Source organism: Dipteris shenzhenensis, chromosome 14 (genome assembly GCF_047967505.1).
Source record: "Dipteris shenzhenensis isolate YYH24624 ecotype China chromosome 14, Dip_SZ_1.0, whole genome shotgun sequence".
NCBI lineage: Eukaryota > Viridiplantae > Streptophyta > Polypodiopsida > Gleicheniales > Dipteridaceae > Dipteris > Dipteris shenzhenensis.
This window is the reverse complement of record NC_141609.1, coordinates 46,258,079-46,273,721: the sequence shown is the minus strand read 5'-3', so window position 1 is coordinate 46,273,721 and position 15,643 is coordinate 46,258,079. Positions and strand designations below refer to the sequence as shown.

The following is a 15,643-nucleotide window of genomic DNA, read 5'->3' as shown; positions in this document are numbered from 1 at the left end:
CATGCCCTAAGTCTCCCTCCCCCATGCTCTCCTCATATGGGGGCTTACAGATGGGGAGGTGACCTTTCCAACACATAGAATGTACCTTGAAGCATTGAGGAGAACGCCTCAACAAAACATGTCTGCATATTCAAAGATGTAGTAAATATGGGCCCAGTAGAAACATCTATGCCACTAGTGGATGCACCCACTATGGAAGGCATTTGCTTATGCTGAGCCTCATATGGTGGGTCACTACCAGGTAATGACTCTTCAAAACAAGGTACACGCTTGGTTGCCATGTTGAATTGTCAGGAAAATAGAAGTACAAATGCGGCTAGCTCCTTGCAAGAAGGTCCCAATCTGATAGACACGGCTCCCCCCACAAGCAAGTACTACCACGGTGCAATGAGGGAAAACAAATTCAATGAGATAGACATTTGTGTGAAATCTGTTATAATGTTAAATAAGCCCCTCATATTGTGTGCAGAGACATTGGAAATGTCACCTGGAGAGGTTTAAGAGAAAGGTCGTTGAAGAAGCTTTGGAGTGGTGCTCAAATGGGGCTGAAAACAGCCTTGTAACAGCTCGTAAAGGCCTTAAAAAATGGGCTGTAAAGGCCTGAAATTTCGGGTTTTTTGTAATAGGACACCTAGATCACCTAAGACAATAAGGACACTTGACCTATGACCACCAGGACAGCTAGGACAATTGATTCAATCCCAGTTAGTCAAACCTAAACTAACGTAGGTTAAATGTACCTAACCTAACATCGACTAGCTTAACCATTAATCAAAACAAGGTGGGGATCCCACTTAGGCCCTGCCTTTTGGAATGTTATTGTAGGTGTAAGTGTGCATTATGTGCAAATGCATGCAATAGGTCACCACTATGGCCTTGCTTGCAACAAGGTGGCACAATCACTAAGTCCCCATTAGAGAAAATGTAAAGTAGCTCGGATAAATATTACAATGAAATCTTCCAATAATGTGTAAAAGGAAAACAGAAGTGTAAATTGGAAGGAAAGGGAAAGAAAAAAATGCAAGTGAAGGTGAATGAATATTGGGAAAGGTTGATGAGTGAAAAGAGAGGAGAGAAAAGAGATGGACCATTAAATAGGAGTGGGGACGTGGCCATTTTGGCAAAAGATCCTCATTTAAATAATATCACATGCTTTTAATAAAGGTGGTGTCATACAAGCTAAATGACAAAATAACTCACTACCCCTCATGTAAGGCCAAAAACTTAATCAACATAAAGTGACAAAGTCATTTAGGATATCCACAAAGGGACAAAAACCTAAACCTAAAACTCATTACAATGGCCTAAACTACCACTAATCCTAACACTAAACACCCATTAACATGGTCAACTTGACCAAATAAACTATATTCTAGACTATGAGCGAGATTAACATTCTTTAATCAGCACCATCCCTTAGGACCCTTGTAGGGCCAACAAAACTAATCTAAGATCGATCTAGTGATCTATAGAGAAGTTTTGGAGGTTATAGTTTGATCCTTGGAGTAAACCTAAGGGTGCGTTGCCTTACCAGCTAGATGGTCTAAGCATTTTTTTTGGCATGGATGCTTGTTTGGGAGAGACTAAAATGAAATCTTATAGTCTTCACAAGCACTTGTTGCTTGAATGAAGAGAATGTGGATTGCTTTTTGATTAGCATTCTCCTTTAGTGCTAGCCTTTGTCACGGCGGTTGAGTTTGCCCTTCATCTCCAGAGTGCCGACAGAAACTTAGTACGAAAACCTTTGTATAAATGGTTGCTCAAGTATGTGTGGATGTGTGGATTTGTATGTGTGAGAGCATATGTTTGTACTATGGTCTACACCCACTGTTGGGCGCTGATGGTGTCAGTGGGGATGTCATAGTAGCTAGTCCCTGCTATGTGTGATGGAGTTTATGGTTTTCAACCTTATGAGTGACTATCATGAGATTGAAACTACGCTATGTGGTGCGTTTTAAGAGGATGAGTTTGGGCATGTTCCTGGATTCATCTTGATATATATAAACATAAGGGTTTTATCTTGAGCGTTGGTGCTTTAGAGGCCAAGAAGTCCCGAATGCCGACATAGAAGAACGGCCTGGGATCTCTTGATCATAAGAGTTGGTGGTATCCTCAGTTGACCTGAACAAATCATCCTATTGTTCGCCTGGTCAACTTGTGGCTCAACTTGGTCACTGGATTTCTATTCGTCGTACTAATCCTCAGCACTAGACTGTTCTACCAATCTTGGCCATTGGTTGGACTAAGGAGCTATGGGGCAAGTCCAAGAAAACATCAGCTCGCATCAATAGGAGAGAATGAACTAGCACGTTCCTCTCAGAATCCAGCATGTAGGGAGTCTGCTCTTACTGTAGAGAGGCTCCCATGCGGTGTCCCCCTCCTAGTGTCTTTTGGAGGCCTCACGGAGCTATGAGGCAAGGTACATTAAAAACTAGTATCTCATACAAGCTACCATGGGATGACACAAGGCTCGCTAGGGCCATTGCCAAGTGCTATACTAAAAATCCAAAATCAAAAACTCAAAATCCTAAGAGAACCAAAAGATGTAGTCAACTATGATCCTGGGCCTTCGATGGGATATATGGATATCTTGCCTCTCCCTTTGTCGGGTTGTCTCTTGCTGTGGTGGGGGGCGTAGCCTCCGTGATCTTTGTCTGATACGTCGCCTTTGATGGTTCCCTCTAAATAAAGTTGGGATAGACTGGACCTTCATCATTTGTGCTCCAGTCTATCTCCATACTATGCGTGGTCTCTGTGGCTCTAGCTCTAGTGCTCCTCATCTCCTCCTCACTAATCCACGTTGTCCTCATCTCGGCGACCTCCTCCTCCTCTCTACTGTGACCCAATGCTGGCTCCATGTATAGAAGTCTTTTGACATGCTACTGCGTCTGGTCTAGCTCTTTCTCCCGTGTCACAATCACCTCCTACTATTTGATCTATCAATAGTCTCTCTATGTTATCGCATCTTGATCAAGTAGAGGCCAATGCAGATGTGATCATGAAAATGGATCAGCCAAGAAAGTAGTCTGAACCCATGTCCCTCGTAGAAAAAGGCAATGATATCATCCACCACAATTCTCGTAGTAAATTGGGCATGTATAGAGAAAGTGCTCATGTGGCTCCTCCTCCTCCAGTGTGCATAGCATGAAGATCTTGCATAGTCTGCAGATGCATTGCTCTCTAGGTGTGCCTGCAAACCTCCCTATCTCGATCGTGAGCTAGGGGTACGAGACCCGCAACTGTCCAATAGCAATCATACGTGCATGGGAGATGCGTTTGTCCTCTAGGTATATGTCTAATAACCAATCTGTCGTCGTACATATGGAGTTGGAGTAGGTCCAAATGTATGATTCGATTGATCTCATCTTGTAGAATGTGAGAAGGTTGAGCATCCAAACTGTACTGAAAGGGCAGGAGTACATTCATCTTAATACCCTGACTAGCAAACTGTTTGGATATACATGAAGAACAAGCTGTAATTGCCTGTATGACTCTAGTGCCAAGCTTAGTAGTCTCTATCTTTGGGCAAAACCCAAATTCGATGAAGATATGCCACTGTCTAAAAAATGGCTTTGATCTAGAGTAGCATCATGGCAAACTTTGTCCGTACTATCTGATGAGGGACTGAGAGCTTTGCTTCGAATCATATGGGATCCCATAGCCACTTGTAGCCTCTCAAATCTGCCCAGTTAGTTGTTGCTAAGAGATCACTCCCTCCAATCGTGCTCTCAATCCAGACAGACATGGCATTTGGGGTTCATACCCCTTTGATTGACCCATAGAGACTCATCACCCCCCAGATCTTGACTCTTGGAATCTGAATCTCCGTGAGGTCTCTTGATCTTGCGAGATCGCGGAATTGTGTCAAAAGCCTTCTGAAAGCCTAGAAAGTAAGTGTAGACTTTTTGAGATCTTAGTCTTGCCTCCTCGATGATGGCCCATGCAATGAAGATGCGATCTAGAGTAGGGTGCTAACTTCAGAACCTAGCTTGTCCCAAAGCCTGCTACCCTTGTGCCTCTGTGAAGGTGCTGATCTCTCTCTCTCTCTCTCTCTCTCTCTCTCTCTCTCTCTCTCACTGACCAGGAGGTCAACCGGCTCATTCGAGCGGATCTGCTCCAGCTCCACACCTGGCGGACATGGTTTCTTCACTCCGAGCTTCCTGTGAAGCTCGACTTCTTCTACCGCCGACACTGCCTCCAGATCTCACAGGAGGGCTTCATCACACCTTCGGGTTACACTCAGCTTCATCTACCACATGCGCTCCGGATCTTCCTCGGGCCGCCTTTGCCCACTTTGCAACTTGCAGGAGATCGAGTCGTAGGAGCACTTTGCTTTCAGATGTCTAATCTATTATGCCATCCGAGGCCGGTACCACTGCCTCTTCCGTGACGGATTCGGCCCCCTCCCACACATGTTGCAGTTCTCGGATCAGCGATGCCTAGCCGCTTTCTTACATGAGATGACTCGCCACCGAGATACCTCTCTCCGAGCACGGCGACACGTGTAGCACACACAGTGTGAGGACACCCAACGGCCCATCACTGATTTCTTCCAGTCACAGGATACCTCTCCTCAGTCTAGCCGACGACGCGGACGTGAGCGAGAGCCAGAGCCACGACAGCTGCGCTAGCGGACAGACTCACACATCCGGGTCCATGACATCTCGTCTCTGCTCTTTGCCCGCCCCACCGGGGTTACCGTTGCCCTCATCCACAGGGCCACCCGCCCCCCCCGACGACTGAGCTCGACTAGGCCGCGTGACGTCAGAGGCCAATCATCTATCGTAGGGTTTTTTCCGGCCTCCCATTTGACGGCCCCTCTATGATTGGTCTCTGACGATCACCACCTGCACATATATTTTGTATCTCCCCCCCCTGCCCCATTTTTGGTGGCCCCCCCTTCTTTTTTGTATCATTTGGAGGTTGACACATATTTTTTGTATCAGGACTAGACACACCATCCTTCATAACCTCTTTTTTGTAGAAACAGTTGGCTGGCCCGTTTTGAGACCGCCACCGTTATGCTCATTGTATCAGTTATCTTTAGTCTCATAGACCTTCACGGTCTCTCGAAGACTTTAATAAACTTTCTTTCTTTCTTTCTTTCTCTCTCTATCTGATGGGGTCACCTGCCTTGTGTATTGGTACTATGGTGGTGGTACTTTGAGTAGGGGGAAGCCATGGCATATGGCATGATTGAACTTCTGTGCTAGGATTGGCGGCCGAGACCTCTTGCCCGTGCATGAAGTGCATGGTCTAAGGCTCTTCTGTTATGGAGTCGACGAAGTGCAGCCTGCACATTCCATGTGGTAAATAAGGTGGATGTGTCGGGCTTGGGTAGGGAGGACATATCAAGTGGTGCCTGGTCTGGAGCGTCATAGAGCGACTCGACATATGTGTGCTAGCTCGCCGGGTCTGTGATGAGGATGGGTGGCTTCCTATTTAATAGAAGCCCCCACGCAGTGGTGTGGTCCCCTCCCTGAAAAGAGAGAGAGGGGCTTGCCCAAAACTCAGGCCGAAATTACCAAAAGGCAGCTCAGTAGGCACACCAGCAAACTTGATGAAGGTTATAGATTGAAGATGATGAAGGGGAGGTATCTTGAAGGTGCAGCAAACATGCTGGGATGAGCCTAAACAGGGAGACAAAGTCCATTAAGGGCTGAGATAGAGGCTGAGGAGGGATGGCTGAGGGTCTCTAAGGGAGGAAGTGGCATGGTAGAGGAGGGAGGGCAAAGGTGGGTGGTGAAGCTAGCTAGAGGATGGAGCTCCGTTTCACAAGTCATTCACTAAATTATACCATTGTAAACTTGGCAAAGGTCATTGTGAAGAATCACAAGCGAGGAAGAGAAGGGTGCTAGTTCAAGTCTTCAAACGATTGTTAAATATGGATCTATATTTGTGATTTACTCCCTGTCTGTAGCCTCTCGTCATGTATGTTTGTAATGTTCACTTACCCAACTGTTTGGAAGACTATGAGATAGTGTGAGAAGGGGCCCTTTTTTGAGTTAAAAAACATCTTGGATAAGGTACATGATTGGCCATGGCCCATGTGATATTTGTCAGAATGTGCATTAAAACCCTCATGATCCAAAATCATTCTTACATCTAGTACATGAGTCAGCTTGTTCCATTGATCGGAATCACAAAGTCAAAAGCTTACTAATGTATCTTGAATAACCTTCATAAGAAACAATCCTCCCTTCTTTGGAAAAGAAAGAGAAAACCTCACTTGTTGTGGTTGGACATTAGCCTGTTTTTCTTTCAGGGCGGAGATCTTTATACCATATAGGATAAACTCTGTTGTGGACTGTTTTTGTTTCCCTGTTGCATACTTTCAGTTTTTGTATGAAGCTGCGTTCTCTTCAAGGGACTGTGCTGCGAGATCAGGGATCATTGGAGTAACACAGCCCCGCAGAGTTGCTGTTCTTGCAACAGCTAAACGAGTGTCCCATGAGATGGATTTGAGGTTGGGCCATGAAGTTGGTTTTCAAGTTCGACATGATCGGAAACTTGGCGAGAACACTCAAATTAAGTTTATGACGGATGGTATTCTCCTCCGTGAAATACAGGTTAGTAACGCTTTCTCAATATTCTACAGCTCAGGGATTTGTGATGGCTGCTTTGATTGTTTTGGTAGTGAAATTTGTGATTGTCATATGTTATGATTTAGTGAAAAGTTACCGACTCTCTGCAAATGTTAGGTATACAAGCATGCACAGTGGGAAATTCCATGCAAGAGATCTAGCTTGCATAGTTAAGAAAATAATAGCAATTGGAACCCTTGACCTAGGGTTCCTCTAACCATAGCTCCATATGATCAATAGCTGAGATGATCAACACAAGTAAGCACCATCTGGAACACACCACTCAATATAGAACTTCTGAAGCTCACCCCCAAGCACAAGACGTCATGGATAAGGCCTAGTGGCCCCTGGTAGGCATCTACATCCCATATCATGGATGCTCCCTCTATCAGGGAGGCATGGACTAGCTTGCTAGGCTGCCGTCGTTGTGGCGAAGGTCCACAATCTAGGTACTGATGTGTGAATGCCCATGGCCCAAGTCCTCATGCCACTATATAGTCTTAGGGCTTTGCTGAAATTCTCATGCCTTAGATTTCTATTGCAGATGTATTCTTTATCCGTAGCCCTAGGACCTTCCACTTTAGGTTAATAGCTTAGCCCCTGGGGTCTCATCAATGTTAGGGCTAGGCACCAGCAAGCATGGATTGACGTGGATGTACATATTTTGACTCCAGGATATTTATGTCCTCATATACGTTTTTGACTCCTATAAGAGGCTCATACCACCGGAAGTCATGAAGGAGGATGCTTTGTTAGGCTGAGTCATCAATAGGTTTTGGTTCAACTCAAGCCTCTAGTCAATTGGAACATCCTATGGTTTGCCATTTAACTCCTAAATGCTCTTGAAACATCTTCCAACTGAACTTTCAAATCACTTGCAAATATCAATCTATATTTTTCTTCTTTGCATTGTGATTTAACGTAGATAAATTACAAAGGCAAGAGAGAATTCTGCTTTTATTCTCCAGAGTACTATATTATCGGTACTCTTTCTAGGGATCCTACTGGCTTGCTCTGTTTCAGAAAATCATTTCTCAGAAACCGTTGATCATTTGCGATTGGAATCAATTGCAAAGTGATTCTAATTTTCGATACAAAATTCTAATGAACAAGCGAAAGGCAGGGCTGCTGCGAGAGAGGGACGCAGAGAGGGAGAGATGACGTCAGCACAGAGAGACAGAGAGAGAGAGAGAGAGAGAGAGAGAGAGCTCGCAGGAGAGGGAGCAAGTGATAGTGAGATAGAGAGGGAGAGAGCAGAGGAGGGAGCTTGTGTGTGTGTGTGTGTGTGTGAGAGAGAGAGAGAGAGAGAGAGAGAGAGAGAGAGCCTGAGAAAGAAAGAAAGAAAGAAAGGTTATTAAAGTCTACAACATAGTCATGTCCATGGTCGACTATATATCAATCTCAGCATCATCATCATCAGTGGCAGCAAGATATCAGGATGGATGAGGCAGTGGAGGCATGAAGTCGGCAATAGAGTGCTATCGGCCACTCAGAGGTGCGGTCCTGGCACGTCTCCTGGTCGTAGCTCTGCGTCTAACTAGGGCTACTGTGACCCTTGTCGGTCGGGCTCCGACTCGCGGGCTCCGACTCAAAACAAGGAGGGGATGTCCTCAAGTGTGATCTGTGTGTCGACCCTCTGTCTGAGTTGTCGCGGGTCACAGGCTCCAGGTCACGGTCATGTCGAGGCCTCGTCTCGTGGGGGTCCATGTGATCTAGTTGAAAGAACTCCGTGATAGTGCTTTGAGAGGGATCAGCCAAGGAAGAAGTCTGCTCTTATCTCCGTGCTCGGAGTATCCTCTCGCGGTGTCTAAGTGCCTCATGAATGAAACCTGCCAAACACCGTTGGTTTGGGTAGGAGAGGAAATGGGCCAAATCCCATAGCTATCCCTGAAGAGGTAGTGGAAACGCCCTTGGATCTCATAGTAAACAGGATACCTGAAGATGAAATGCTCCTCTGTCTCAACCTCCTTCATGTCACACTGTGTGCATATGCGCCTCTCCTTGGGTAGTCGCTTTGCTCCGCCGCTCTCATGCGAAGTCTGTGTGAAGAGACCCGGAACTGCCCAAGAGAGACCCTTAGCGAGTGGGGTAGGTGGATCTGCATGTATCGTGGTGGGTCAATGAAACCCTCCGCTTTGATATGTAAGAAGTGATCTTTGTAGAAGCTAAGCTTCACTAGGAGTTCACTCGGTCCCAACCAGGACCGAAATGTGTGTAGCTGTAGTAGATCCTCATGAATAACTTGGTTGACCTCGTGTGATAGGAGGGGAGAGAACGGAGCATCCATGCTGTACTGGAAGGGAGGTAGTCTATCCATGTGAAGCCCCAGTCGCTCAAACCATCTTTCTGTACGTGCATACCATCACCTTTGGTCCCCTCCTGCTGCAAGTGCCATAGAAGAGGATAGAGCTATCCATGGTAGCCTGCTACGTTCCGAGGTGTAATCCCCATATTCCCTAACTCGGTACAGGTATGTGATGACCTGAAATGCGGCATCTAGCTGTTAAGGGGGTGACCCAAACTCAGCCTGAATGTTTTGATGAGGAACGGATGGCTTACCACGAATCATCTGTGATAACATGAGAACCTGTAGCCGCTCCACACGGGCCCACTCTGTATCCTATAAGTCTGGCCCCCAACAAGGGCTGCTGTACATCCCCACTGGGTGAACCAAGGAGTCAAAAAGCAAACCCTTGGTGCGTGGATCCTAAAAGTGCGAGCGGAAGCACTGCCTCTCTAGTCTGGCCAATGAAGCATACCCTCTGCTCAAGTGTGCCTGCATCGCGGGTCTCATAGTGAAGCTGGGTCCGGAAAAGATAACCCCAAGATAAGTGTATGATGAAACTATCTCAATAGGTGAACCCTCAAATGTGAACTGCTCCTGACGCATGATGGCTTGAGATGTATTGAAGATCATGACCTTGGTTTTACTCAGGTTGACTTCCAAATCATGAGACTCACAAAAGGACTGTAGTGCGTCTAGGTGTCTGGAGCCCCTCTGCCGAGGAAGACAAGAGAGCCACATCATCTATGTAGAGCAATATCTGGATCAGCGTGCCCGCAAGAGAGCAACCTACACCCCCCTGTGTCTGCATCACTGTCTCAAGCTCGTCAATGTAGAGGCCAAACAAGGTAGGCGACAAAGGACACCCTTGTTTGACCTCGATGGTGCTCATGATCTCGTCTGTCCATCCAGATCCTACATGAACTCTGCCTGAAACTCTCTCGTAAAGTGCCATGACAGCCCAAATGATCTCTTGGTCATAACCCAAGTCCAATAGGCTCCGTATGAGGCGGGCTCTCGGAACTGTGTCAAATGCCTTGCGGAAATCCACAAAGCAACAATAAATCCTCTGCTTCCGTTGCCTCGCCTCCTCGATGATACATCTGAGCGTGATAATGTGGTCCATGGTTCCATGATCACGTTGGAATCCGGCCTGTCGTGCTGCTCTAAGTCCTCGACACTCTGCAAATCTGCTAACCTCAGAGTCAAGTACTGATGCATAAATCTTGGACATGACATGTCCAATCATAATGATCCTGTAGTTCTCTGGGCTCATGGGATCCCCTACCTTGTGGATGGGTGAGATAGTGTTAATGGTCCAAGTGTGTGGAAACCCCAAACAAACAGCTTCATTAAAAAGCTTTGCTAAGATCGGGGCTAGGATGTTAATCCCATATGCAATGAACTCAGTGCATAACCCCTCATGATCCTTCGCTCGGCCATTATGAAGTTTCATTACGGCATCCTTTACCCCTCCTCTAGTGAAGAGGGTGGAGGATGTGGGGCGAGGCATGTGTGAGAGATTAGGGACTGGCTGATTTGGGATGTCATAAAGTGTGCGTGCATAATTAAACCAGATCTGAGTGTCAGTGAGTGGCGGAGGGGACCGTCCTTGTAGAAATCTCTGCCAGAAGTCCTTAGAGTTGTTACTAAACAAAATGTTCAGTAGCTCCTCCTCATTCCGACGAACGAAGTCTAGTTTCTTTCTCCGTACCAGTCTATGGTACTCGCGTACCGTATTTGGTGCGCTCGGAAGACTGTTTTTTGTTTTGAATCTGAGCTGACGGCGTAAAGCCTTACACTCATCATCGTACCAACTATACAGGGTACGGTCCCAAGGGGTGTTGGAGCGGGTGGTGTGGGGGAAAGTGTGAATGGCAGCCTCGTGTAGTGAGTGGGTGACAAGGGCAGCACAATCCTCTAAAAGGGGTATGAAGTCAATATAAGCGAGAAGTATGTACAGACGGCCATAGTAAGGAGGTTACGATAGAAAGTGGTGATCGATTCGTCTGATCGATTCGTCTCTTGGTCTACTTACGCTTGCACGCTTGGGTGGTTCAAACTTCGACTTAAGTGGATACAGCGTTGTGTCTATACTACATTTTGGATACCGCCATATACTCATAGTAAGCAACAGGATACTATCATACGCAATAGGACACTGTCATACACTTAGGATATTGTCAATCGGATGTAGGCTAGTGTGGATTTGGTGGTCCAGTCTTTAGGATATTCATTTTATCGTCCAATCGTTAGAACAGGAGGTTGTGATTTGCTTGAGAGGAGATTGCGCAGATACATGGAGATGTAGAGTGATGTTAGTGCATAGAAAGTTGTAGTTCTGACCAGGGAGCTTTCCATCCTTTCTTTCTTAAAAAAAAAAATCGATTATGTTTGAATTGCAGTTTTTTGGTAATTGCATTTAGTTTAAATTGTAGGAATTCCCTAGCATAGGGAAGTGCACCGACAATTTGTAGTTTACAGTTTTACAATTTGCTATATGCTTGTATAGCGGGGTTTTGGAAAGTTGTTATATATAGTTGTAAATACAATTTTTGAGTTTGTATTATTTGGATAGTGGTGGGTGGAAAAAAAAATAATAACCAAAATAAGCCAACCCAAGTAGGGTTAAACTCCTGGACTCTAATTGCAAGATTTCATGGACAAAGGCAAAGCTATTGCAATGGAAATTGAAGAAGAAGAGAGTCCGGCCGACCCCATAGGTGTCTCGCCTAGCGGTCTAGACATTATTTGGTAGAATTGCATTACTGGAAGATGCCTTGCAACAGATTTTGGCTCAGCAACTGCAAGTAAATGTATGATAATCCGAGCTTAGGAAAATGGTTCACAGTATGTCTACTAGACCATCTCATGAGGAGAAAGGTAAAGCTCCACTGGAGCTTGAAATCAGTGTTCACATGGTCGAGCCTAGGAGGGCTAAGGTGCCTCATATTGCCAATTATAGGCCAGAAAAGTATTTTGGTCGGATTTCTAATCGCATTCCGATATCATAGAGACTTGGTTACACAAATGGGATGAGACTTTCGCCATTTGTGAGATCAAAAATGATATGAAGAAAATCCTCGAGGCCACCCACATGTTTAATGAGACAGCGGATAGATGGTGGATAAAACAACAGAAGGATGGAGTGGCATCCACTACTTGGGAGGGATTCAAGAAAGAATTTAGAAAACACTTCTTGCCTGTTGACGAAGAATCCCGAGCTTGGGATCAGTATAGAAACCTCTGCAGAGGAATTTGCCAGTAGCCGAATACACTAATAAATTCAGAGAAAGTGTAATGAAAGTTTATGAACCTCTATCTCAGTTGGTACAAGTAAAAGTTTTTTTTTCCCAGACTGAACGATCGGATCCGGGCTAAGTATGCGAACACGCTAGATGAAGCAATTACCATAGCCTTGATCTATGAGGATGCCAAAGGAAACAGACCAAGTGGGTTTGTGCAGGTAGGGACTCGGTATGAGTACTTGAAGAAAATTGGGTTTAAGAAGAAATGGGCTAGCAAAGGGAGTGTCTCACAGCCTAGTGGCCAAGCCAAGCATGCAAATCCAGTTGAGACTCCTTCCAAACCAAGTACCACTATTGGAGTGAAGAAAAGTGACACCAATGGCAGCCTGGGCTTGGTCAAAATCTTCTTTGACCCTAGAGCAAAAAGAGAAAGCGAGGAGAGAAGGCTTGTGTTTTGGATGCCTTCAGCCTCATCAGTGGAAAGATTGTCCACGAAACAAGGATCGTCGGATGGCTGAGATGGTAATCTCAGAATGTGACGTGGAGATGGAGGGAAGTCCCAAAGCAGTTTAGATGCAGATTTAGCTAGCGGGATCTTCTCAGAGGTCAGCACTTGTTTTTGTGTTGCTAAGTTAATAAACAATGCACCTGATAATATCCTATCAAAGCCCGCAGCAACGGGGGTATACAGTCTTTAGAGATATTTTTTTGCCGAAAAAACAGTGCTGATTATATTACTTCGAAAACAAGATACATGAGGTCAGCTTTGCAGCTAATGGGGCTGCGTTCACAAATCGGACGCAGCCCAAAAAGGAAACAAAAATATAAAGCTCTGTCTCACGGAGGGATCAGGCGAGTGTGAATGAACAGCCAGAGAGGTGGTGAATAGCGCCACTGAAGGCCTTGCGAAGTATGCTCGAAGAAGAGGCCCCGCGTATCCCAATCACGGAGGAAACGTCTCCGCTTCTCCCGGCCAGCCCGGGAATCTCCCTGTATCTGGTCCCACTGGCCTCTGAGTGTGTGTATAATCTCACTCCAGATGTCGGTCATGACCTGGGCAGTCGAAAGAGAGGTGCCACCGAGGATCTGCGCACAGTGCGAGGTCCAAATGTGCCATCCAGCGATGCTGCTAATAATCTCCCAGACTGGCTGCCTCTCCTGAGATCTTGTGTCAGCCTCTGCCAGGTGCGGCGGAATGCCCTCGAGCGGCCCCCAAGTCCCCTGTGTGATAAGGAACGTGGGGTCCTGCGGGCCTGTCTCGAACAACTGATGAAAGCCAGGTGCGGTGCTGCACCAGCAGAACGCGCCCCAAGTGATCAAACCTAGCTCCGGTGCTGCGCGAGTAAGGATCCCGAAGGTCCACCTCCACACTTCCTGGGCGCGAGTGCAGCTCCACAGGCATTGTTTTGGTGACTCCTCGTCCTCATGACAGATCTGACAACGTCCATCCTGACCAACCTGCCGCAGCCAGCTCCCCACTGGAAGACCTTTGTGGGCGAGTAGCCAAAGGAAGTAGGAGATCTTCCGAGGCCTCCAGCTCTCCCACAAGGCCTTCCAGAAGGCCTGCAAAAATAGCCTGGAGATACCCTGAGCATACCAACTGGGCCGCTGGGTGGGCGGGCGGCTCTGCATCCTCCCGAGAACTCTCCTGCCCAATGTCGTGCTGTAAGCGAAGAAAGAGGTCGGCCCCTGGCCTGTCACAACCTCTGGCCATCTCCACTCTCCTGGGTCCCAATCAAGCTCTGACAAGGCCCGCCCCTCCCAAAGCCAGAGTCGCCATAACTGCAGCTGATCCTGCTCTATACTAGGATCGGTCCGCCAAACCTTCCCCACGAGGCCTACGATCCGAACCCTCTGCCACGGGAGGAGGGGGTCGATGAGCACATCCTCTCTCCTGAGTCGGCCGTCCCCCAAAACCGCGAAGAAGGAAACAGAGGTGTCGTCCATCCGGCCTGCAACCACCAGTGGGATGCCACGGGGGGTGAACTGTCCCAGCCACCGGTCATCACCAGGCATGAGGATCTGAATCTCGGGTGGAACCAACCAACCGGCTGGAATCGCTCCGTCTATCTCTGTGCGTCTCGCCTGAGCTCCACGGGCACCTCCAGCTGCGGCTGCTAGAGCAACGGTATCCAAGTGTCTGTACGTGTCCCTCCAAACTCGAAGGGACCGGGCTGGCTTCCGCATCCAACCGTCCCACATGATATGTGATCTCTCCCCCAGCTGAAGGCCCAAGGCATCTCTGACCTGATCGTTCCAGATGAGCGGCTGGCGGTCGATCTCCTCCTGACAGCTAGGAGGGGACTGTATGAGACTGAGGTGGAGCCGCCTCCAAACCATGAGAAGGCTACGAACGAGCGGGGAGCGGGGGTGAGTGAGCGGTGCAGAAGTGAAGATCCACCTGAGGGACAGTAGCCACTCTCCACCTCGGCGCGGGACGCAAGAACCGATCCCCTGCTGAAGTAACATCTTCCACGTTTGCCCCCCCAGGGTCAAACCGTGGATAACCAACTTGCCCAGCAGGGCTTGACTCTGAAGCTCAGGATCGATGACCCCCAAGCCACCCTCAGCCTGCGGAAGAATGACTGTCTACCAAGCTACCCTGGCTCTGGTATCTCTGAGACCATCCCCCCCAGACCACAGGAAATTCCGGACCAACCTCCTGAGCTGTGCCACGCTGGATCTCGAGAAGCACCAACAAGAGGCCACATACCATGCCGTGGCCAGGAGAACCTGGTTGACTACAAGAGCACGACTTGCAAGAGAGAGCTTAGCAGTGCTCCAGAAAGCCAGCTTCCGTCGAATGGAATCTAGCACCGAGAGAAACTGTTGAGCTGGCATGATGTCCAGGCCGACCTGAAAGCCGAGATATCTAGCTGTCTGTCCCCGCGGGATCCATCTAAAACCCAAAAACCTCCCCCACTGTGAGCATGCCTCGGGGTATGTGAGAAAACCAACTGATTTGTTCCAGTTGATTTTCGCACCGGCTGCCAAACAGAAGACCTCTAAGGCCAGCCTCACCCTCTCCAGCATCATCTCATCATCCTGAACGTACAGCGCTGTGTCATCTGCATACCCCGAGTCCAAAAGCTCCGTGTCCTCCCTGATGGGAAGGCGAACACCCCGGATCCCGGTCGACCTCGCCCGAAGGTAGTATGTCATGGCCTCGGCGAAGAAGAGAAACAGGTAAGGAGCAAGGGGGCAACCCTGACGCACTGATCTCTCCAAACGAAATCGCTCTCCCATCCTGCCACCGATGATGACCCTGCTGGAAGCTGTCCTGTATAACGCTGAAATACCCTGAATCCATCCTACTGGGAATCCTAGTCTCTCCAGAGTACCCTCCAGGAAGGACCAGTCCACTCGATCGTAGGCCTTCTCAAAGTCGAGAAGTAGGATGGCTAAGTGCGACCCACTGTGCTGAGCCCACTCCGTCGCCTCTGAGAAGGTGAAGACATTATCCAGGATACTGCGATTCGGACAAAGCCTGTCTGAGTGTCATGAATGAGGTCAGGAAGTAGAGGCCG

The 15,643-nt window shown here is 47.8% G+C and overlaps 1 protein-coding gene across 2 annotated transcripts in view; it reads left to right on the top strand.

Moving 5' to 3' along the window:
* Positions 1-15,643, top strand: part of FAS4 (RNA helicase family protein) — a 61,509-nt gene that overhangs the window by 5,499 nt on the left and 40,367 nt on the right. For both annotated transcript variants that reach the window (XM_087384744.1, XM_087384743.1), the window contains one exon: positions 6,339-6,569. In XM_087384744.1, coding sequence (XP_087240870.1) covers positions 6,339-6,569 — 231 coding nt within the window. The remainder of the gene's footprint in view (positions 1-6,338; positions 6,570-15,643) is intronic.